This window comes from Notamacropus eugenii, chromosome 7, assembly GCF_028372415.1.
Source record: "Notamacropus eugenii isolate mMacEug1 chromosome 7, mMacEug1.pri_v2, whole genome shotgun sequence".
Classification (NCBI taxonomy): domain Eukaryota; kingdom Metazoa; phylum Chordata; class Mammalia; order Diprotodontia; family Macropodidae; genus Notamacropus; species Notamacropus eugenii.
The window spans coordinates 34,319,024-34,341,218 of record NC_092878.1 but is presented as its reverse complement, the minus strand read 5'-3'; the positions used below and the strand labels follow the sequence as shown (position 1 = coordinate 34,341,218).

General features: G+C 41.2%; 1 protein-coding gene across 10 annotated transcripts in view; it reads left to right on the top strand.

The window, feature by feature from the left end:
- The window catches only part of TTC7B (tetratricopeptide repeat domain 7B), a 337,747-nt gene that overhangs the window by 29,010 nt on the left and 286,542 nt on the right, over positions 1 to 22,195 (top strand). For 8 of the 10 annotated variants that reach the window (XM_072624949.1, XM_072624948.1, XM_072624947.1 and 5 more), the window contains one exon: positions 6,150 to 6,318. The exons of 1 other annotated variant lie outside the window; for it this stretch is intronic. In XM_072624949.1, coding sequence (XP_072481050.1) covers positions 6,150 to 6,318 — 169 coding nt within the window. The remainder of the gene's footprint in view (positions 1 to 6,149; positions 6,319 to 22,195) is intronic. One more of the 10 variants, XM_072624952.1, reaches the window with a different exon arrangement.

The window sequence follows — 22,195 nt, the reverse complement described above, 5'->3', positions numbered from 1 at the left end:
CATTCTCAAGCCTGCTGTTACCTTAGCTTTGTGACCTTGAACAAGTAGCTCTGTCTCTGTAGCCTGTAATTTCCTCATCTGTAAGTGGATAATTTAGATCAGCTGATGTCTAAAGTGACTTCTACCTCTATGAGGCTCTAATTCTTCCGACTGAATTTCTTTGCTCCTCATCATTTTGCTAATTCCTTTTCTTTCTATTCTTGGAGAACTCTGTTGTTTATAGCATAATTATAATGACAGACACTTGACACTCACTAGCTGTGTGACCTTGGGCAAGTCACTTAACCCTAATTGCCTCATCCTGGGCCATCTCCAATCATCCTGATAAATATCTGGTCACTGGATTCAGATGGCTCTGGAGGAGAAGCGAGGCTGGTGACCTGCACAGCCCTCCCTCACTCAAAACAAAGTCAAGTACAAGTCATGTCATTATTTCTATGATGGCATGGTCTTCTTCGGCAACGAAGGACGAACACAATCATAATGAGGAATCAGTCCTATCATATTCCCTTTGTTTCAGTCAATTACATGGTATAGGCTCCTCAAATATCTGGCTACCATCTTCAGATTATGTGGTCGTTGCCATAGGTAGGATGAGGCAAAGTGGATGACCTAGGATAAATACATTCTTGGAAATATACCTCAAGTCACGTTACCTTACAGGACATCATTTTATCTTATTTTCTAGAGTCTTCCAGCAAGTATCTCCCCTCCATACTTCCCAAGTAGATTGTAAGCTTCCGAGGACAGAAATTATTTTGTTTTTTTGTCTTGATATTTCTAGAGCTGAGTATAGTACTTTATGTATGATAGGCACTTAATAAAAGTTTTTTTAAAGATGTTATGATGCCTTTTATTTTTTATGCCATAGATATTTTCTAGTAATTTCCTTCCCCCACTCTACATTTTCACAAAGAAAAGTAGGTAAGCAAAACTAGCTAACATAGGGACCACTTCTGATGGCTATTAGGGTAGCCAACATTAGGCCTTCATTGTTGCCTATTCTTCTACCAAGGTGGTAGAGGTGTGTTTTATCAACTGTCCTTTTGAACCAGTGATCGTTGCCTTCAGTCTGAGTGTAGCCTACGTTATCGTAGTCATTGTCAGCTCTCCAAGACCATTAGTTATAAAGCAGTTGCTCATCTGCATTAGTGGAAGGAATTTCTAGACTGGGAGTTCCCTTGACCAGTGAAATCCTAGGTCTGAAAAACAAAAAATCATTTTGTATATTCCTTTGTTTTGTCTTTCTTCACTCTGCAGCGGTTTATGTGTCTTCCCATGTTTCTCAGGATTTCTCCTGTTCCTTCTTTCTCCTGGTACGATGATATTTCATTACATTCATGTGCTATAATTTACTTGGACATTCTTTGATTGATGAAACTTCTTGGAAAATTGGAAAAATTCTTGCCAATTTAACTTAAAAATTGGATTCTGTCCCTTCTCTCTTCTCCTTGTTAACCTTTTTTCCCCACCAGTACTGTTTCTGTCCATTATTCGAAGCACACAGAGGTAGTCGTCTAGCTGTGCCTTCCCACATCCTTCCAGCCATATTCTCACTCTTCCTCAAATCAGAGATATGTTTTTTTTCCAACAGTGATGATTGTTTCCACTTAGTTTATAGTCACTTTCTACTTTCTGAACCTTGCAAGAAGCAATATTGTACATTGGAGGAAACTTTGAGTTTGGAGTCAGAAGCCTATTCAACCATTTAATAGTTAGGTCATCACCTATTTTGAAACCCAGAGCATATTTTTAATGTTTTCTATGGCCCCCAGATATTAATTTTGTAGTCTGTTAAAGAATATAAGTGACAGTTGAAGACTAAAAGCTTTGGGACGATGGTCACAACACAGAGGGTTCAGTTTTCAGACCTTACTTAAGGTTCACAGATACCTTATTCTTGTTTTCTTTGAAATGCTGGAGGAATACTAGAAATGGTAAAGGAAGGGAAAATAGAATTAGCAGAAAGCCATCCTGAAACTGGAAGGTTCTGATAGGATTATAGATTTGGAGATGGAGGAGACCTCAAGGGTCATTTAGCCCAAGCCTCTCCTTTGCAGATGAGGAAACACACTCAGTGAGTTCATCAACAAGCCTTTACTAACCTCTGAGATGAAGCATCTTGCCTAGGGTCACATAGCCAAGTACTTGTTTGCTGAGGAATTTGAGGTTTTCCTTGATTCTGAGGCCTACACCCAGTGTGCCACAGTGCTTCTCCCTTGCAGACACTGAGACATGAAAAAAATGAATGAAAAAGGACTAGAAAGGAGAGACATAGTAGATTTTGTATTTTTTTTAGTCTCTTGTCAGCTTAGAACAGTGGGAAGAACAGTCTCTTGGGACCCAGGAGCCCTGGGTTGTCCTGACCACAGGCTCCGGACCAGTCTATGCTGTGCTCTTGGCTTTGTCACTAGTAAGTAGGGTGACCGTGAGTGGTAAGGTCTTTTCTGGAAGTCATTTGCCTCATCCAAAAAATTAGTAGGTTGGACCAGAGAGCCCCTAAGAGTCTGTCACATTTAATGTGATTTGACTCTTCACTCTATGATTTTTATCAATTTGGTTTCCGTTAGGTCTCCTCGATTTTCTGTTAAGTTTTGGGTACATGAATCAGAGCTTACTTATTTTCATGACTGCTAGATTCTGGTGTTGGGTAGATATCATGTGGTAGAGTAGAACAAATACTGTGTTTGGACCCAAGATACTTCAGTGGTTTTAAGGCTCTCTGTGTACTCTCTGTTTCAGGTAAACAGGACTACAGGCTATGCCTTGAACTCTGCTATTTCTGTGCATTTGCACAACAAGTCAGAATGACCAGAGTTCAAATCCAGCCTCAGCCACTTACAGCTTTGTGATCCTGGGCAAGTCACTTAACCTTTGTCTGCCTCAGTTTCCTCATCTGTAAAATGAGCTGAGAAAAGAAATGACAAACCACTGTAGTATCTTTGCCAAGAAAACCCCAAGTGAGGTCACAAAGAGTGGGATGTAACTGAAATGACTGAACAAATCTGTGCGTCTCAGAACCTTTTATCTTCCTTCAAGACTTTGTTCAAATGCTCATTTCCTCCTTCTTAGCTTTCCCCCTTGTTAATGTCCTTTGTCTTCTCAAATGATCTTTTATCTATTTACCTGTATATGTGTGTATATACATATATACATATATACATGTACACACATCTCTATATATGTAAAATAACTATCCTTCCAATCAGCCAACATTTATTAAGCACCTGCTGTGTACAAGGCACTGTGCTAAGTGCTGTTGATACCAAAAGGCAAAAAACCAGGACTTGTTCTCAAGGGACTTACAATTTAATGGGGGAGACAACAGGCAAACAAATACTTGAGCAAGCTGTGTACAGGATAAATGGGAAATAATTAACAGAGGGAAGGCGCTAGAGTTAGGAGGGTTTGAAAGGCTTCCTGTAAAAGATAGGATTGTAGTTGTGCGCTAAAGGAAGCCAGTAAGGCAGTAGGAGGAGGTAAGAAGTAGAATTTTCCAGGCATGGGAGAAAGCCAGAGAAAAGGCCTGGAGCCTAGAGATGAAACATCTTGCTTGTGGAACAAATAGGAGGCCTGTGTCACTTAAATGAAGAGTATACAGTGGGTAATAAAGTGGAAGAAGATTGGAAAGGTTGGAACTTTCTGTAGATTGTAGATTCTTTGAGGGTAGGAACACTTCATTTTGTAGACTTTGTACCTCAAGTACTTTGCACAGCATAGAACGCTGTGCTTGATAAATGTTGAAATTCCGTTCAGTAATTTCATCAATGTTTACTAGAATCCTACTCTATGTAGAGCATTGTGCTAGGTGCTGAAGGAAAAATAAAATTTTGGTAAAGAGATTGTTCTCAAGTGTCCAAGTCCCAGTTAGAATTCTTGTTAGCTCTCTGACCCTGCACGAGTTACTTAAGCTCTGAGATTCAGTTCCCCTATCTGTAAAATGAGATAACACTTATACTAGCTGCTTCATAGGGTTAGTGTTTGAGCACCATAGAATGATGATATTTAGCAATAACAAGAACAATAAGTTTATCTGTCATTTCCAAATATAATTCAGGTTTCTTACATAAAAAGAATCCCTTTTTGTCCCAGTCTGGGGCTATTTGTTATTACTATTTCTCCTTTGCTCATGTAATGTTTTTAGGATTATTATATTTAGATTTAGAAATGACCTTAGAGGTCATCTAGTTCAATGTGCTTATTTTTAAAAAATTAATTTTTTTTAGTTATCAAGTATTTTTTCCTCTCTCACCTCCTCAACCCTCACTGGAAAAACAAATGTGCATAATCAAGCAAAACAAATTCCCAAATTGTCACATCTGAAAATGCGTGTTTCCTTTTGTGTGTTTATTCCATCCTCTCTGTGTCACAAGGTTGGTAGCATTCTTCATTGTCTGGCATCTGGAATCATGGTTGATCAGCGTGTTGATCAGAGTTATTAAGTCTTTCAAAATTGTTCTTTTTTACAATATTGTTACGATAGTACAAGTTATTCTGCTTCTGCTCACTCCAGTGTGCCTCAGTTCATACAAGTCTTCCCTGTCAGCTTCCTCATTTTATAGATGAGGAAACTTTGCCCAGGAAGGTAAGTAATTTGCAGAAGGTCTCACACAGGTAGGAGGTATCAAAGCCAGGATTTGAACTCCTCTCTCTGACTCCAAATCCATTGCTTTCTCCACTATGTTTTGCTTCCCTTTAGTTCCTTTTGTTTGTTTTCTCCTCCCTTGAGAATGACCCCTCTTAAACTTTTTTTTAAAATTATTTTATTTATTTTTTAATGTTCTACAATCACTACCATAAAACTTAGATTTTTACCCCTCCACCACCCCCCTTCCTCCCCAAGATGGCATACAATTCTATGTAGGATCTACATATACTTTGCTATTGAATACATTTTCACTATAGTCATCCTATGTAGACGAACTAAAATAAATGGAAGAAATCATATAACAAATCAAAACATAATACACGCACACACACACACACACATCATCTGCTACATTCTGTGAATGAATTCCATAGTTCTTTCTCTGAGTGTGGAAGGCATTTTGCCTTAGAAGACCCCCTCTTAAACTTGTTGAAGAAACTGCCAACCAAGGTAACTTCTCTTTAGAAAATACTGGAGACCATTTCAGCAGCAACTTCCCTATCTTATCTCTGAAGTCATTAATAACTTGTTGCTTACTTTTGTTGATAATGCAGGTTTTGTGCTTATATGGAATTATGTAAGATGAATAAAGCAAACCTAGCTTTAGTTCCAAGAAGTGCTCGAAGTGTGTGGAATGTGTTTTCTGCTGTGAAGTAACTGGGTTGCTTCCTTTTCTTCCTTAGCTAATGATTGCGATGTGGTGTCCTGGGGGTGGGGTGAGGAGGAAGAGAGAGGAGAGAGTGATGGATGATGGACTAAAGGATGGGGAGGAAGCATATATTTTCAAGGTATTGAAGGGATGGTACTTAATTGCAGTAGCTGGTACATATAGCACTTTAAGGTTTGTAAAATGCTTTACATACATAACTTATTCTCAGTCCTTTCAGGTAGTTATTTATAGGTATTATTATTCCCATTTTATAGATGAGGAAACTGAGATGAAGAGGCCTGAAGTGACCTGGTTAGGAAGGGTCAAAAGGGGGAAGTAAGGCTGTTCTCACCTTTAACCCCATGTCCTAAGTGTTGAGAACTTAGGCTGAAAGGACTGAAAATAACCTACCAGGTGTAAACATTGGTTCCCATTTCATCTCATCTCTGAGTTACAAGGGCCTTCAGTAGAAAGAGTGCTGGCTTTAGGAGCAGAGGACTTAGATTTGAACCTTGGCTCTTCCTCTTCTTCCCTGGGGACTATCTTGGTCTGTAAAATGTGGACAGTGGTTTTGGGAGATGTGACCTTAAGTCCCATCTACTTCTAAGTCCTCTTCACTGGTAGCTGCCCCTTCGTGGTGAGCGTCATCAGGTATAAGGAAGAGCAGATGGATCAGTTGATGGATAGATTACTATGTGAGAATATGCATTCTGTCCCCAACCCAGACTGTGTATGGTGCTCATGGATGAACTCTGGTGCATATCAATCACTGTTGCCTTGGATGGTTGGGCCAGAAAGAAGCTGTATATATAATCTTGCAGGAAAATGGATTTTCTCTCCTTTTCCTTCTAGTCAGAATTCTTACAAGAATCCAATTTGATCATGGCCAAGTTGAACTTCGTGGAAGGGGATTACAAAGAAGCGCTCAACATTTATGATAGGGTGGGCCTGGATGACTTGACGCTGACGGGAGTTCCACCTTACAGGTTGCGACTGATTGCCGAAGCATTTTCTACCAAAGGTGAGAGAGACCCTTTGATTTCTTCTCTTTTTAAATTTCTTTTTTAGGAGTGATATTTGGAATGTCGGGAAAGCATCTCACACCTTTTCCTTGGCACTGCTGCTCTTCTCTGTTGATTTATACTAGCCCTGACACAAAGTTTCTTCCCAATGCTTCAAGTGCTGTAGGGAAACTTGTTACATTGGCTAGTTGTTCATTCAGTTCATTGTTCTAAAATGAACTCATCATCATAGAGTCAAAGTTCTAGAGCTGGAAAGAACAACAATCCCTGTTGTAAAATAATTAATATGGGTATTAATTTCTGTAAGAATCCAGAGGAAGATTACTTTTGGACCAAGGGCCTGGATGAGTGGGGCCTTGAGCTGCTTTATATAGGGTAGGTAGGATTTTAACAGATGAAGAGGAAGATGAAAGATATTCCAGGGGGGAGGAGTAGGGTAACAGGTTGTGTTGAAGCATGACTGACAGGAGGTGTCCATTCAGTTTCTCTGTGGGTCCACAAAACCATGTAGAGGAGAGAGAGCTGTGAGTCAAGCACAGCAGCCAACAGAGTGTGAATCTTAAGCGTTGGTGCCTCTCCTTCTCATCACCTCCTGTGTAATGAGGGAGAAATGACTAATGAGCCAAGGTATGAGATGAGAGAAGCTATGTGGTGTTAGAGGCTGGCCTTAGAGGCTGAGTTCTTGGGTTTTAGGCTTAACTACAACTTACTAGCTATGTGATCTTGGCCAACTCATAGGATAACAGGACCTCAGATCTGGGAGGTGCTTCAGAGTCCATGTGCCTGTGGTCCAGTTTGGACCACCACAGAAGTTCTCTCTGCCACATCACCAACAAAGAATTGCCTAGCCTTTGTTTCAAGACCACAAAGGAGGATGAGCTTTTGAAGGCAGCCTATTCCTTTGTAGAATTATAATTGTTAGGATTTTTATCTTTAAAATGAATCTCAATTTGCCCTTCTTAAACTTCTATCTATTGCTTTTAGTTCTACCCTCTGGGACTAAATAGAATAATTCTAATACTGCTTTCACACGACAACCCTTCAAATAAGTCATCTTTGGGCTAAATACCTCATTTTCTGTATATTTCTGCATGTTGGGAACATGAAATGGCCTTGGCTCTTCCCAGTCTTTATTATGGTGCTGTTTAAGTCACTTTGACCTCTCTGAGCATTGATTTCCTAATTTTTAAAATGAGGAAAACTATATTTTTCTTACCTGGCCTTGAAAGTTTATTGTACATGTGTTAGATAAATTCAGCAGGTTTTATGAGCTTATGGGATTTAGGATTCCAAGGGACCTTCAAGATACCATCCAAGCCATTCTATCATTTTAGAGATTGAGGAACTTGGGAACTAAAATGGTGAAGTGACTTTTTCTAGGTCACACAGGGAGTAAGTAAGTAAGTAAGAAAGTGAAGATTTGTTCCCAGGGTTTTCTGGCTTGTAGAAGGTCCAGTGGTTTTTCTTCTGCATCTTAACACTTCTTACATGATGTTCCTTATGTTTATTCTCTTGATTATAACATTCTTATAACATTCAGTATTCAGTTTGGCTGATGGCAATTCCACCCCCCTCTGTGCCCCTGCTAGGTGTGAGGCCTGTCCCTGTGAATTCTGTTAATTTACTGGCATTGTAAATGTAATTGTAAACCCAGTAAGGTTTATGCCACAAGCATGGCAAGAGCTATGTCTTGTCAAAAGATGGGTAAAGTGTATCATTTCAAAGGATTGATTTAGCATCCCAACAAGACTAAGAATTTAGCTCCACACTGTTGTTGGGAAGCTGGCCTTGGAACCTTCTGGTCCACAATTGGCTCTGCCTGCAGTGGAGAAGCAGATTGGAGTTGGGGGTAACTGTGTACAGTTCTCAGCTGGGAACTGTTAGAGACACCAGCATAGAGCTGAGAGGACCCTTTTTGCAATGCCTTTCGATACTTTTTGGAAATTCTAAGGCTTTTTGATGACATGGGGCTTGTAGCATTGTTGTATTACTGTCACTTATTCTTTTATGAGTGATAGCTTTTCAGTGCTCAGTGAGAAGTGGGGGATGTATAGCCCTCTCCCAAATACGCACACACACATACACACATATATGCTTATATGTATGTATATATGTACATATATGAAGTTTGATGAGTTGCTTTAGGAAGTATCTGTAGAAGCATGAGGCCTCCGTGGTTTCTGACTAGCTTAGTAATCATCTGCACTGTGATTTGTTTTGTCAACTCTTATTTATGTTTCTAATACCAAAAGTAACAAGTGAAATCACCTTTGAATCTCAGAAGCATTTATTAGGGACTTGAAAGATTATAGATACTTAAAGATATAAGGAAACGTATATGTGTATATAAATTGGAATATCACAAATATATTTCGCATATATAGCATTTTTATATAGTATTCATGTGTTGATATTGCTTGCATAATTGGAAAATGATAAGCATGACTCGGATGGGTTATAGGAATAAAACAAGGGTGCTACATCATTAAAAGGCCGTGGATCATGCGTGATAGTAAAGCTCTTGTGGTTTGAAATGAGGGTGCCTTCATATCCAAATTCAGGGTCTGCCCTCTCAACTGGGACTCCTGTATGTGGATCCCCTGGATCTAAGGCATAATCAACTTTGGATTAATAGAGATTCCAGGCTAGGCATCGTTCAGATCGGTGACCTCTGCCTTAAAGACTTCACTAGGCTCCTTGGAGCTGAGATCTTGAGGTGTTCCTGGAGAGTGTGGTGACCTCTAAATGGGTCTTTCAGATGTTGACTTGGCCAGTTTATTAATCCAGTTCGTACTCTGTTTGCAGAATAGCCTTATTAGAGGGATGTGGATTAGTCACTGAGTGAACTACCAGTGATAGCTCCTGGCTTATCAAGCATGGTGGGAAGAAATGACTGGGTGGTATTTTCCCACTGACTGAATTGAATATGAATGTTACAGATACAGTAGCGGTAGAATAGTATTAAGTATTTTGCAGACCTGTTTGTTTTATCTGATTAACACATGCTGTCTAGCTGAAGTTGTAAGATCCTAGAAGCCCAGGACTATGTTTGTTCAAATTTAAGCCAAACTCTGACTCAAAAGCACTGAAAGAAAAATAAAGCATTTGATAAATGTTTTTTGATGTTTGTGATGTATCAGGTAGGCTCCACTAAAGGTGGAGCTCCCTCCACCATCTGATTAGTCTGCTAAGCTTACTTATATATTTGGGAAAGACATGCTGCTTTCTGGTTACATGTACAATTGTGGGTTAATAGGCAAAGTCCTTTGAGACCACCACAGATGGGTTCCGGAAGCACATAGGGTATGTGTGAATCAGTTACAGTAGCACTCTTCATTGTATCTGTTAGTGTCATACACTGTACCTACCTCTCTTCTGTATTCAGTTCAGTAATTCCAACATTTATTAGGCACCTGTCATGTATGAAACAGTACACTCTGTGCAGGGAAAGACAAACAAAATGGAATAGCAGAATACAATTGTTATAGATATGAATATAATCTGTAGAACAGGGCCAGGATCTGCATTATTAGAAGGAATTTCCTCGTTGGGAGTTCCCCAAACAAGTGAAATCCACTGGTCAGTACCAAAAGAGAAAAACATGGAGGAGAGCAAGCCCTGGAAAATGAGACTGGAATGAAGAAAGACATTAGCGAAGATAGACTACTGAACCTGAACTCAAAAAAGCAAAAGAAATGTTCTGAGTGTGTAGGGATGAGGATAGAGTGCATACCAGGCACAGGGACTGGCTTGTGCAAATGCATGGGGAAAGAAGAGGAAATAAAGTTGAGTGAAAATTTAGTATTCCATTTTGGCTAAATTTCAGAGTGTGTTGGGGAGGGGAGGTTTATATATATATATATATATATATATATGTATATATAAACAAAAAATCCCAGAATGGTATGTTGGAACCTTATTTGGCATGGTCTTAAAAGTCAGACTCTGAGAAATTTCTTTTATCCTAGAGGCAATAGAATATTACTTAAGGCTTTTGAACAAGGGAGTGAAGTGGTCAGACCAGTAGAAGGAAGCTTATTTTGGCAGCTGAGTGGAGGATGGATTGAAAAGAGAAGTGCCTAGAGACCGATAAAGAGATGACTGAGGTTTAAAAAGAGATGACTGAGGTTTAAACCAAGGTGATGGCTGTGCAAATGGAAAGATGGCATAGATGGATGAGATTATAGAAGTAGAATTTACAGAATCTGGCTGTTGGGAGGTGGTGGTGGTGGCTGTTAGAGGTAAGAGTAAAGGATGGTTTCCAGTTTACCCACCAGTTGATTGGGAGTATGGTATTGCCTTCAGCCAAAACAACGAAGGTTGGAGGAAGGGTGGTTTGGGGATAAGATGATGAGTTTTTTCAGGTTTGGATATGTTGAATGTGATATTTGAAGAGATATCCAGGTGAAGATATCTTGCAGATGGTTGGAGACAGGGTACTAAACTTTAGGAACGAAGTTATACTTGTATATGTAGATTTAGTAGTAATGTTAATTAGAACTGTGATCTAAAGAATATCCATAGAGATGAGTGTACACAGTAGCTTTGAAGGTTGAGGGTGGGGGAAGGGGTGGTGATGTGGATGATGATCCAAGCAGACTGGAAAGGAGTAGGGTGGTGAGGAACAGTCAGAAGGAGACTTAAAAAGGGTATTGTCAAAGAAGTCAAGACTGGAGGAGGAAGTGGTCATCTGTATCAAAAGGTGAAGAATCAAAGATGAGGACTGAGGAAAAGCAAGTAGATTTAACAGTGGAGATCTCTGCAGATGTCTGAGAGAGTGCTTTAGCAGAGTGGCGGCTTGGAAGGCAGATTGGGGAGCAGTGAGCATAGATTCTTTAGGAGTTTGACCTCAAGTAGGGAGATATGTAGCATACTAACTTGAGAGGATGGGAGGGTCAAATGAAGATTTTTTTTAAAAGATGAGGGAGAACTGAGCGTTTTTGTAGGGAGCAGGAAGAAATCCTTAAATAGAGAGATTGAGGATGAGAGAATGAAGGAGTGAGACAAATTTAGGAAGGAGATGGCAGGGGGAGGGGTTCAAAGGTCCTAGTGACTGAGTCTGCAGGAGAGCAAGGGAGAAGAGGACAGGTGAAGAGAGAGAGTTTAATTTGGGTATTTGTGGGATATGAGAGTGTTTCAGGCCAGTGTTTCAGACTTTGTATGGTATTAGAGATAAGAATACTAACAGGAACAACTTAGGTCATGCTTTAAGGTTAATCAATCAATAAACTTTTTTGTTTCTTTCATAAGATTTTGAGTTCTAAATTTTTCCCTTCCCTCTACTCCCCCCTCCTCAATATGGCATGTAATTTGATATTACATACATGTAATATGTATGATCATATTAAACATATTTCCATGTTAGTCATGTTGTGAAAGAACAATCAGAACAAAAGGGAAAAGCCATGAGAAAGGAAGCATAAAAGACAACAAAAAAAGAGAAAGCCTTCGCTCTGCATTCAGACTCCATGGTTCTTTCTCTGGATGTGGCAGCATTTTCCATCATGAGTTTTTTGGAATTGTCTAGATCATTGCATTGCTCAGAAGAGCTGTATTAGGAATTGTACTTGTGGGATTTGAGGGACTTTTGAGAGATTTTTACAATAGAAGGAAAGCCCTAGTTTATAATTTTGCCTCTGGGTGCAGTTTCTCTGATGGCTCTAAGTATAGTGTTTTTGAATGTATTGGTCTCCTGACTTTAGTTTTGAGGTTGTTCCTTCAATTTGGAGTATAGCACATAGGCAGTGAAGTTAGTGTTTAATTCAACATTTGTTGAGCTTGTCTTTCGTGTAGAATAATGCTCTTTATTCAGATTATTAACAAATTTCCATATCCAGCTTTGCTGTTTCTCTTGACAGTCCCACATCTCTAGCTGCCTGCTGGACAGCTCCATTTGGATAGCCTTCGTTATATTTATATCTACATGTGTAAAGAAGAATAATTGCAAAATAAGATGTGCATCTATTAGAGAATATGGAAACCAGCTGTTGCTGTAAGATAGGTTAGAGAAGAAATAACAAATGTGCCTTCCATCATCCATCATTCCAAATAAAGATTCACTGTGATTAGTCATGGGTGTAAGTCTGTCCTTGGCCCTGGTACATGTAATTGAGTTAATTCCTTTGAAGAAGTCACCACACTGTACTTGGATATAGTGATGGATTTGAATTTTCATTCTTTGAGTGTATAGAGGCTACTAAAGGGCTATTGGAGCCTTAAACCTGGATTTTGGAGAGAGAATGGATTTGTTGTTCTTGCTACTGGAAGCTTAGGGAATGTTTTTTAGCTTGGAGGAACTCACTATCCACCCACATTATTTTGCTCTCTGAGACTGTACTAAGCCAAGGGCTGTGAGTATTATATACTGAAATAAGGCAAAGTGACAGCTTGGATTCCTTGAGGTTTTAGTTGGTGGAAGTATAGTGAGAAGAAGAGAGGAAGATTTCTGATCTGTTTCATAATGTCCTGGAAGGCAAAGGTAAAAATGATGGGGTTTCAAATCCCAGACTGGTCAGATAAAAGGGAGAGGGTTGAGCCACATCAGCAGATGAACCCCAGATTCAGAAGAAGAAATCTAGGAAGTTGGGTGTATTTCTGTTGTGATATTTTTGGGGCCTTATTGATAGAAGAGCATTATTTGTAGTTTCACTTAATTTGTAGTGTCTCCTGATAGTTTTTAAGGGGAGGGGTAATTCCATGCTAGGAATAAGGATGACTTTAATTTTGAAGTTTGGGTAAATGAACATGTAGAACTTTTATATGGCACCTGAAGTTTTGTCAAAGTGGTCTGGGGTCTCATTTGCCCATGAACAGCTAGATGGTTCAGTGGATAGAGTACCAGACCTGGAGTTAGGAAGACTTGAATTCAAATCTGGCCTCAGGTGCTTATTAGCTGTGTGATCCTGGGCAAGTCTCTTAGCCTCTGTTTATTTAACCTACTGGAGAAGAAAACCCCATGGGCAGTATGGTACATAGTGTCATGAAGAGTTGGACACAGCAGAATGAGTAAATAGCAGCAAGAACAATGACAAAGAAACATGCAGAACTTTTACATGGTGCCTGAAGTTTTATCAGAATGACCTAGGGTCTCATTTGCCCTTAGTTTTTGGCTAGTACCTGCAAACACAATGAAAAGTACAATGCTTTCATGTCATTTGCATGATTCAGAGATTAAGAATAGAATTGGTGCTGGATGGATGAGGAGAAGACACTATTTAATGAATTTTAAACTTTAAGATTTAAAACATTCATTTGGATCAAGCTCAGGGAATCCTAGCCAGTGTCCCTTTTGGCTTGTAGAGTTGATCATCCCTAGTGCTTCAAAGCCGCCACAGCACTTTTTCTCCATTCCTGTACCCTAGCTGTTCAGTATCTCTGTGTATCCTCCATTCTTTTCCCTTCTTGACCTGACCCCTTGCACTAAAATTTAAGAATTTAAGGGGTAGCTGTGTAGTACAGTGGATGCAGCCTAGAGTCAGGAAGGTCCATCTTGAGTTCACATCCAGCCTCAGACACTGCCTAGCTGTGTGACCCAGGGCAAGTCATTTCACTCTGTTTGCTTCAGTTTCCTCATCTGTAAAATGAACTGGAGAAGGAAATGGCAAACCTCCCGGTGTCTTTGCCAAGAAAACTCCAAGGAGGGGGTGTCACAGAGAGTCAGACACTACTGAAGAACAACAATAACAGTTTCTACAATATAAAATCACAGGTCTCGATTAAAAAAAATGTAGTATTTGGGGCAGCTAGCTGGCACAGCAGGTAGAGCACTGGCTCTGCAATCAAGAGGGCCTGAGTTTAAATTCGGCCTCAGACCCTTACTAGGCCTGGACAAGTCACTTAACCCTGATTGCCTTGAAAAAAAAAAAAAAGGAAGGGATTTATTTACAAGTGAAAAATTCCATCATATACAACCTTAGATGTCAGCTGAGCACTGAAGATGAATAACTTGCCCAGTGTCACACAGTGGGACAGCAGGGACTAGAGTTCAAGGTTTCCTGCCCCTTTTTGCTATGATATGACTCAGTATGCAGAGGTAGTGAAGGTGACTGCTTACTTGCTGTGATTTTTGACACTCCCATGAAATCCTTTTTGTCATACCTCCCCTGCCCCCGTTGTTTCTCATCATCATAGCTGTCTCGTCTAAATCTGACTTGTTCATATCGTTGGAGTCATTTCCTGTGGTTTGATGACAGAGTAGAGATATTTTCTTTAGGTTTTAAAAATCACAGTGTATTTATTCTGTATTTCTCCCGTATTTATTTGTGAATATGCTGTGTCTGCCTCATAAAATGTAAGTTTGGTCCAGGCAGAGATCATTTCACTTTTGTACTTGCTTCCCTCATACCTACCACAGAGTAGGTGCTTGGATAAGCTGTTATGTGAGTAGAAGCAGGAGCACTGGGTGAAAGCCATAAAAGGCAAATTTGGGTTGGATAACAGAAAAACCTTCCTACCTATCAGAAATGTCTAATAATCAAGGACCACCTCAAGAAGAGGGGGCTCCCCCTTTTTAGACATCTTCAAACAGCCTGGAGAACCATTGGATGAGAAGGTTACAATAGGGATTTCTTTCATCCATAGGTTGACTAGATGGTCCCTGAGATCCCTTCCAACTCCAGTTTTGGTTGACTGACTTTTTACATGGCAACCTAAAGAAAATATCTCTGCTTATAGATTCTACACGTACATTCTTAAAAACATATTTTCACATTTGTCATGTCATATTTCAATCAATGAGCATGTAGTAAGTCCAAATTATGTACCAGACTCTGAGTATGCAAATACAAACAGTCCCTACTTACAGGGAGCTTCTGTTGTATTGGAGACAAGTCCACATGTAAATGCATCCAACTGGATGGGCACCTTGAAAGCATCAAGCATCCTGACCAGGGTGATCAGGGGAAAAGCGGTATCTACTCTGAAATCAGCTTCATATTGGACAAATGGAAAAGTAAAGTGCATCTCTAAAGAGAGAGAGCTTTGGAGGAAGTGTTTAGGTGTCTGGACACCTAACAACCCTGTCTGGAAATACCAGAGCTGTAGTCAGATGAGCTCTAGTAATTCCCACTCCCTCCAACTTGAGAAAGTATCTTCACACACCCACAGATAGCAATGTTATGTACTGAGCTAGAAACCTAATGCCCTGGTAATGTTTGAAAAGATATCTGTGAGGTAGCTGCAATTCTGTTTGCTTCTTTACTTTCTGTTCCTGCATTCTTATATGACCATGGACAAGTTTGCAACCTCTCTGTCCTTACTTTACTTGCATTCAAAGGGAGATGATTTAGACTAGATGATGTCTTAAAATTTATTTTTAATTTTCCCATTTTTAACATTGGTGGCTTAATTAAAAAAATGGCAACCCAACCCAAATCACATCTGATTGTGTATGCAACATTTTTTACCATAGTCCTCCACCTCCCAACCAAGAATAGAGCTGGGTGATTGACATTCTTTTCTTTAAGAACAAGATTTTTTTTTTTAATTGAAATTTTAGATGAACCTCTGATATGTTAACTTTTCATTTGGCTCTAAAATTCTGTGGTTACTTCCATCCCCACTTACCTCCACCCCAGTTACTCTAAAAAGACTAAATCAGATTTTATTTCAAAGCAAATAAAGTAAAGTGGCATGCTGTAAGAGGGCTAAAGAATAGATTCCTAGCTGAAGTCACATGTTAGCATGAATTTCAGTCAAAGTGTAATCTCATTCTGTCAATGATTGTGAATTGTGATAATGGATCTTTTCTGGTTGATAGGAGCAGGTGGAAAAAGCTTGAGTGCCAAGGGGGTTTGTGGGAGAGGGAGATAGGTCAAGTCAAGAGACTTGAGGACTCATATGCTGTTTTCCTAGAATCAGTTCTTGACAGAAATTGTCATTGAAGTATTTTACCATGTTACCAGATATCCTGAAAAGGAGACTGCTTGGAGGCAGCAGATGTAATACTAAGGCTGGCTCTGCTGCTTAACAGTTGAGTGGCACATTGGGCATGTTTCTGAATGTCTGTTAGCCTCTGTTTTCTTATCTGTAAATGGAGGTAATAACACTTGGAATGCCTGTCTTATTAGAGACTTTGGGAAGAAATATGCTTTAATGCTCCAGACAAATCTTTGATCTTATCAGCGTGCCTTTCCAATAATGCAGATTGAAACCCATATATTCCTTTTTTTCTTTGTAATTCTTACTCACATTCTCCCATAAATCCTTCATAGAGGATCTTCCCACAGTGTTGGAAGCATTCTTCTGGTTCTGTTCAGGTTCCAGGGGTACCAGTGTAGTGTGCAGTCCATCTGTTACCCTTCTCTCTTCCTGCATGACTAACCTACCTCCTCCAGTCACACATTTCTTTTCAGGCCACTTTTTGCTTCCAAGTTAGTAATATACTGCCGTCTGTGGGCTCATCATGTGCTTCTACATAGCCTGTTGGGTCACCTGCAGTTCAGATTTTTCAGAAATTGTGGTGGTGACCCATTATTTAGCAATGCCATACATACTATGTTTGTAGTCAAGTAACAACTTGACATCATTTACTGAGCACAATTTGCCATATGTGACCTACTTACCCTATTCCTATTAAATTATGAGTCGAGCTTATTGTCCTCATGTGATATGTGACCAAGAGACACATATCGAGGAGTGACTTAATGGATTGCTCCTCCAGCTACGTGTCTTAGTCTGGGCAACTGGTATTCTTCCACAGTTTGTTTTTTCCTGTGTGGATTGGTGGAATGGTTTCCTATTCAGCACAATAGCATGTGCCTGTAGGAATATCTGGGGACTTCACTGCCACCAGAGAAATCCCTTTCATTTGGACTCCACTCATGATACCCTCATTAGTAGGGGCAAGCATGCATCTATTTTATGTCTTATTTCCTTGAACAAAATTATCTTGGTAGTTATATCCATTAAGAAATCTCATATGATTTCAGTGTATGTATTAGATATGTTTTGTTGGTGAAAAAATTAAGATTGCATTTTGCTTGTTAATTTTTTTATGAGTCAGAAAACAATACAGCGAAATTTTGTGTTTTCTGCACATCGATCAGTTAGTTAATTGTGAAGATGTCGTCTGTAGAGAATCATTTACAAACATATGTATGTTCCTTTTCATATTTTCATGATGGTTACCTTTGATATTTGTGATTATTTTCATTAAGATTTTATGGAGATAGAAAAAGAAGCCTATGAGTCAGTAGATACCATGTCCTCTAAATTCCCCTTTTTAGGGCATAGTACCATCTATTATTTTTTCCAGTCATTTGGAACCAACCGTTCAAATAATTGCTTCACTTGTTTCAGTCGTGTCTGACTCTTCATGACTCCATTTGGAGTTTTCTTGGCAAAGATACTGAAGTGGTTTGCCATTTCCTTCTTCAGCTCATTTTTATAGATGAGGAAACTCAGACAAACAGGGTTAAGTGACTTGCTTAGGGTCACATAGCTCGTAAATGCCTGAGGCCAGATTTGAACACAGGTCTTCTTGACTTGAATAAAGGTATCACATGGTCATATCTGTGCTTAAGGAAATTTTACTTTGGTAACTGTAGACTAGATTAAAGTGGTAAAACACATGAGTTAGGGAACCCACCTAGGAAGCAGACAACTAGGCAGACTGGAACTGAGAGTATTTTGAATGAAAATTCAGAGAGAGAAAGTTTCCAGGAGACAGTGGCAGTGAGCAGTACAGCAGATGGGCTGAGAAGGGTTAGGACTGTGAAAAGACCACAGAATATTTCAGTTAAGAGATAACAGGCTACTTTGGAGAGAGGAGTTTCAGGCGAGTGATGAGGTCAGAAGCTAAACTGCAGAGGGTTGAGGAGTGAGTGAGACAGTGGAGGGAAAGTGAAGTCAGTGAACATAGACAACTTTTTCAGAGTTTGGTTGAGAAAGGAAGGAGAGAGATAGCTTGAGGGAATGGTAGCATCTTGTGAAGCTTTTTAAAGGTTTGGGGAGACTTAGGCAAGTTTGAAGGTAGTAGAGAAGGAATGAATGTTTTCCATCTGATTTTCAAACAGCCCTGTGAAGTAGCTTCTTGAGAAAACGGGGGCTGACAGAGATTAAGTGACTTGCTAAGAACCACATAGCTAGTATCTGAGACAGTTTGAACCCGGGTCTTCTTGACTCCAAGTCCACCCTTCTCTCCATGATACCATAATGTTTTGCAAGGGTCCCAAGATGATTGAGTGTTTCGTATGATGGTATTCTCATTTCCTATTTCTGCCTCCATGAAGCTGTGAGCTTGACTTCCATTTAGTTTCTGTGTCTTTATTTCTCCTGGTTTTGATCGTCAAAAAATCAAGATTGATATGATTTAGTTTCTCCAATATGTTGATTTTTTGGTTGCTGAACAGAGTTCTCATTTTAGTTAAAATATATAATTTAATGTTTATAGATAAGACATAACTCAACCCCCTCCTACTTTTCCAGTCTTCTTACTTCTGCTCAACTTCAGTAGAGTGACCCAGGCATCCTGGTCATTCCATGAATAAGACACTCCATCTCTTGATACTGGGCATTCTCTCTAGCTCTCCCCCATACCTCCTCCATCCTTACTGCTGACCTTTCCGTTGTGGCTCAGGTGTTTCAGTCATGTCCAGTTCTTCATGACCACATCTGGGCTGTCTTGGCCGAGGGGCTGGTCATTATTTTTACAGATGAGGAACTGAGGCAAACAGGGTTCAGTGACTTCCCCAGGGTAGATGTGTGAGCGCAGATTTGAACACAGGTCCTCCGGACTGCAGGCCTGGTGCTCCGTCCGCTGCCCCACTGAACACCCCTAAGCAAACAGAGCTTCTGCCAATGCGGAGGGAGCCTGCGTTCCAAGCACGTGGCCCTCCCGGCTTCCTTTAAGTCCCCACTAAACTCCCGTCTTCTACAGGAAACCTTCCCTAACTCCCCGTAATTGCAGCGCTTCCCTGGGTTACTTCTGTTTCTCCTGCGCACGGCTGGCTCTGTGTATGTGTGTGTGGCTTCCCCATGGATGGCGAGGGCCTGGAGGGCAGGGCTGTGGGCTCGAGGACGCGGACGGGTTAACGGAGGCAGCCCCGGACCCGAATTCTTTCTTTTGGCTGGACAGTTTCATTTCCAGAGATCACAGGAGTTCTTTGCCGAAGGAGCGCACCAGACGCGCTCGGCGGCGTGCCGTCTACACCGCAGGCCGCTCCGGGAGCTCCACGTGGGGAGAGCAAACACGAAAAGCAGGGCTTGGGAAGCTCTTACCGCGGGTGTTGGAAAGGGAGCGGAGGAGCGGCGGTGCAGGGCCCGGGGGCTGAAGTCTGCCCACGCCCCGGCACCAGCGGCGGGGAGCCCCCTGCTGTGCCCCTGGGTCACGCTGTCCCGGACACGGCTCCTCCGAGGTGGGCTGGAGGAGTGCTGGGTGAACCCTGGAGCGGCCTGGGAGGCCGGGGGGCCGGAGGGGGGCTGGGGGGGGGGCGCGGGGGTTCAGGGAGCCCGAGGGGGGCCGGGGGGGGGCGGGCGGAGCCCCCAACTCGGGTCTTAGCCCCCGCTTTTGCCGCTCAGTTCCCATCACGGGAAGAAGCAGGGAAATGCTGCCTGGGGGTCCGCACTTTGCAGCTGCTCCACTAACGCCGTGGTGCTTTTGTGAAGATTATAAGGAAATAGGAATGTGCCATAGAACAGAGGGATCGGACATGATGCCTGCAGCTTTTTAAAACTTTCATTTTACTCTGTAGGCAAACAGGTTAAGTGATTTGCCCAGGATCACACAGCAAGTCTCTGAGGCTGGATTCGAACTCGGGTCCTCCTGACTTGCGGGCCAGTTGCTCTTTCCTGTGCGCCACCTAGTGGGCCCAGCACAGCGTTTGTAGGTGCAGCCAAGATTAAAATGTTGCTGGGAAATACTTAACAGAGTAAATAAAAATACAACGAGACGCAGATGTTATTAATATACGGCATTCTAAGTCAGTGTGCACTGCAGCAGTCCCCGTGTATATCGTGTTTAGTGGTGTGGGGAGGGAATTGCACCGCTATAGATCTGTAGAATTTTTCATAAAAGGAAAAAGAGGACTGATCCAGTTCCACACGATGTATTTCATGTGTTTAGTGGCCAGTAGAGCTCCCTGTGGCCATAAAGTACAGAACAGCCTGCATTCCGGTCCCCCTAGAGGAAACCTTTTTTCTCTTGGAGTTCCTTACACCAGTGACATCCTAGGCTGGTCCAGGAAATAAAAAGAGAGAGCCCATGAGCCCATGCACAAAAGCTTAGGTATCCAGATGAGATTTATTGAAGAGAAATTGCCCCCCCCCCCCCCCCCCCCCCCAACGTTTTAGCAGGAGTTGAAGTAAGGGGTGCTACAAATTCTTGGGCCTGTCACAAGGTGAACTTCCAACAGCCATCTGGGCACCTGGAATATCAGATCAGCTGGATGGGAGGGAGGAGGCAACAAAGATGTCTTCTTAGCTTCTTTTTATGCAGGAAAGGTCTGACATAATGAATAAGTGAAGAAGCATTTGTTAAGTGCTCATCGTGTTCTGCTGTGCCAAGTGCTGGGAATACATATACCAAAAGTTAGGGCCTCTCAGGGTGCATATTGAAGTAGGTGGTAGCCAGGGGTGTGTCGTGGTCAGAACAGTCACAAGGAAGGCAAGGTGATTTGTAGGACAATCAGTTGATGTGCCCCTTCTAGAAGTCTGGATACCATTGATTTGATACTATATCAGAGCTGTAGCCCAGTTCTACTTGTTTTCCTTGGGTTCTAGGGTATTGTTTGTTTTAGGAAGCAAGGTAGTATCTATACTCTGGAATCTTTGAGCTCTGTAATTGTTTGAAAATGTAGCGCTTATGGCCTGACTGGACTCTGACTTACTACACACAAGTTTATTAGCTCATAAAGGCTAATGCTAAACATTCATGGTAAAACAAAAAAGATGATACCACCAATTCAGGCTAGCACTTTTTATACCCTTATCACCTCGTACCTAGACTGTTGTTGTAACATTGAGGAGAGATCACATATTTGAAGAAATAATAGAATTTCTCATTTATTGACATCCCTTAGAAATGTAACTTTAGATCTGTTTGAGAGAAACAATAGTTATTTTGTAGGTATATCTGTTATACAGGAAGATGGTAACCTAGTACTAAAAGTGTGCATGTGTGTGTGTTCGTCCTTTGTTGCTGAAGAAGACCATGCCATCAGAGAAATGGTGACATGACTTGCACTTGACTTTGTTTTGAGTGAGGGAGGTCTGTGCAGGTCACCAGCCTCACTTCTCCTCCAGAGCCATCTGAATCCAGCGACCAGATATTCATCAGGATGACTGGAGGTGACCCAGGATGAGGCAGTTGGGGTTAAGTGACTTGCCCAAGATCACACAGCTAGTGAGTGTCAAGTGTCTGAGGTGAGATTTGAACTCAGGTCCTCCTGACTCCTGCACTGGTGCTCTGTCCATTGCACCACCTAGCTGCCCCTAGTACTAAAAGCACTTGTAGGTTGAGTCCTTTTTCTTCCATCCAGTCTGAGCTATTAGTCACACTCTCTTAATTGTGAAATCGTTGGCTGGGGCTAGGGAGTACTGTGGCTGCTGAGGAGAGATTTAAGCGAACTGATTTGAATCCATGACCTAGAAATTTTAAATTGACCAGCACCACCAAAGAGCCTAATCTTATTACTACAGACTCCTGTCTGTTTTGTTGCCCTCATTTTCTCCTTCCCTACTGATGTCATATGTACAGGGGACTCCTCTGGGAAAGGCAAAAGAAAAAGAATATACTTTTGTGAAAAAAGAAAATTGCTAATTATATGTAAAAATTTTAAATTTTGTTTTAAAAAATTGTGAGTTCCACATTCTTTTCCTCCCTTCCTCTCTCTCTTCACCCTCACATTGGGAAGGCAAAAGAATGGGTTTTTTAAATCA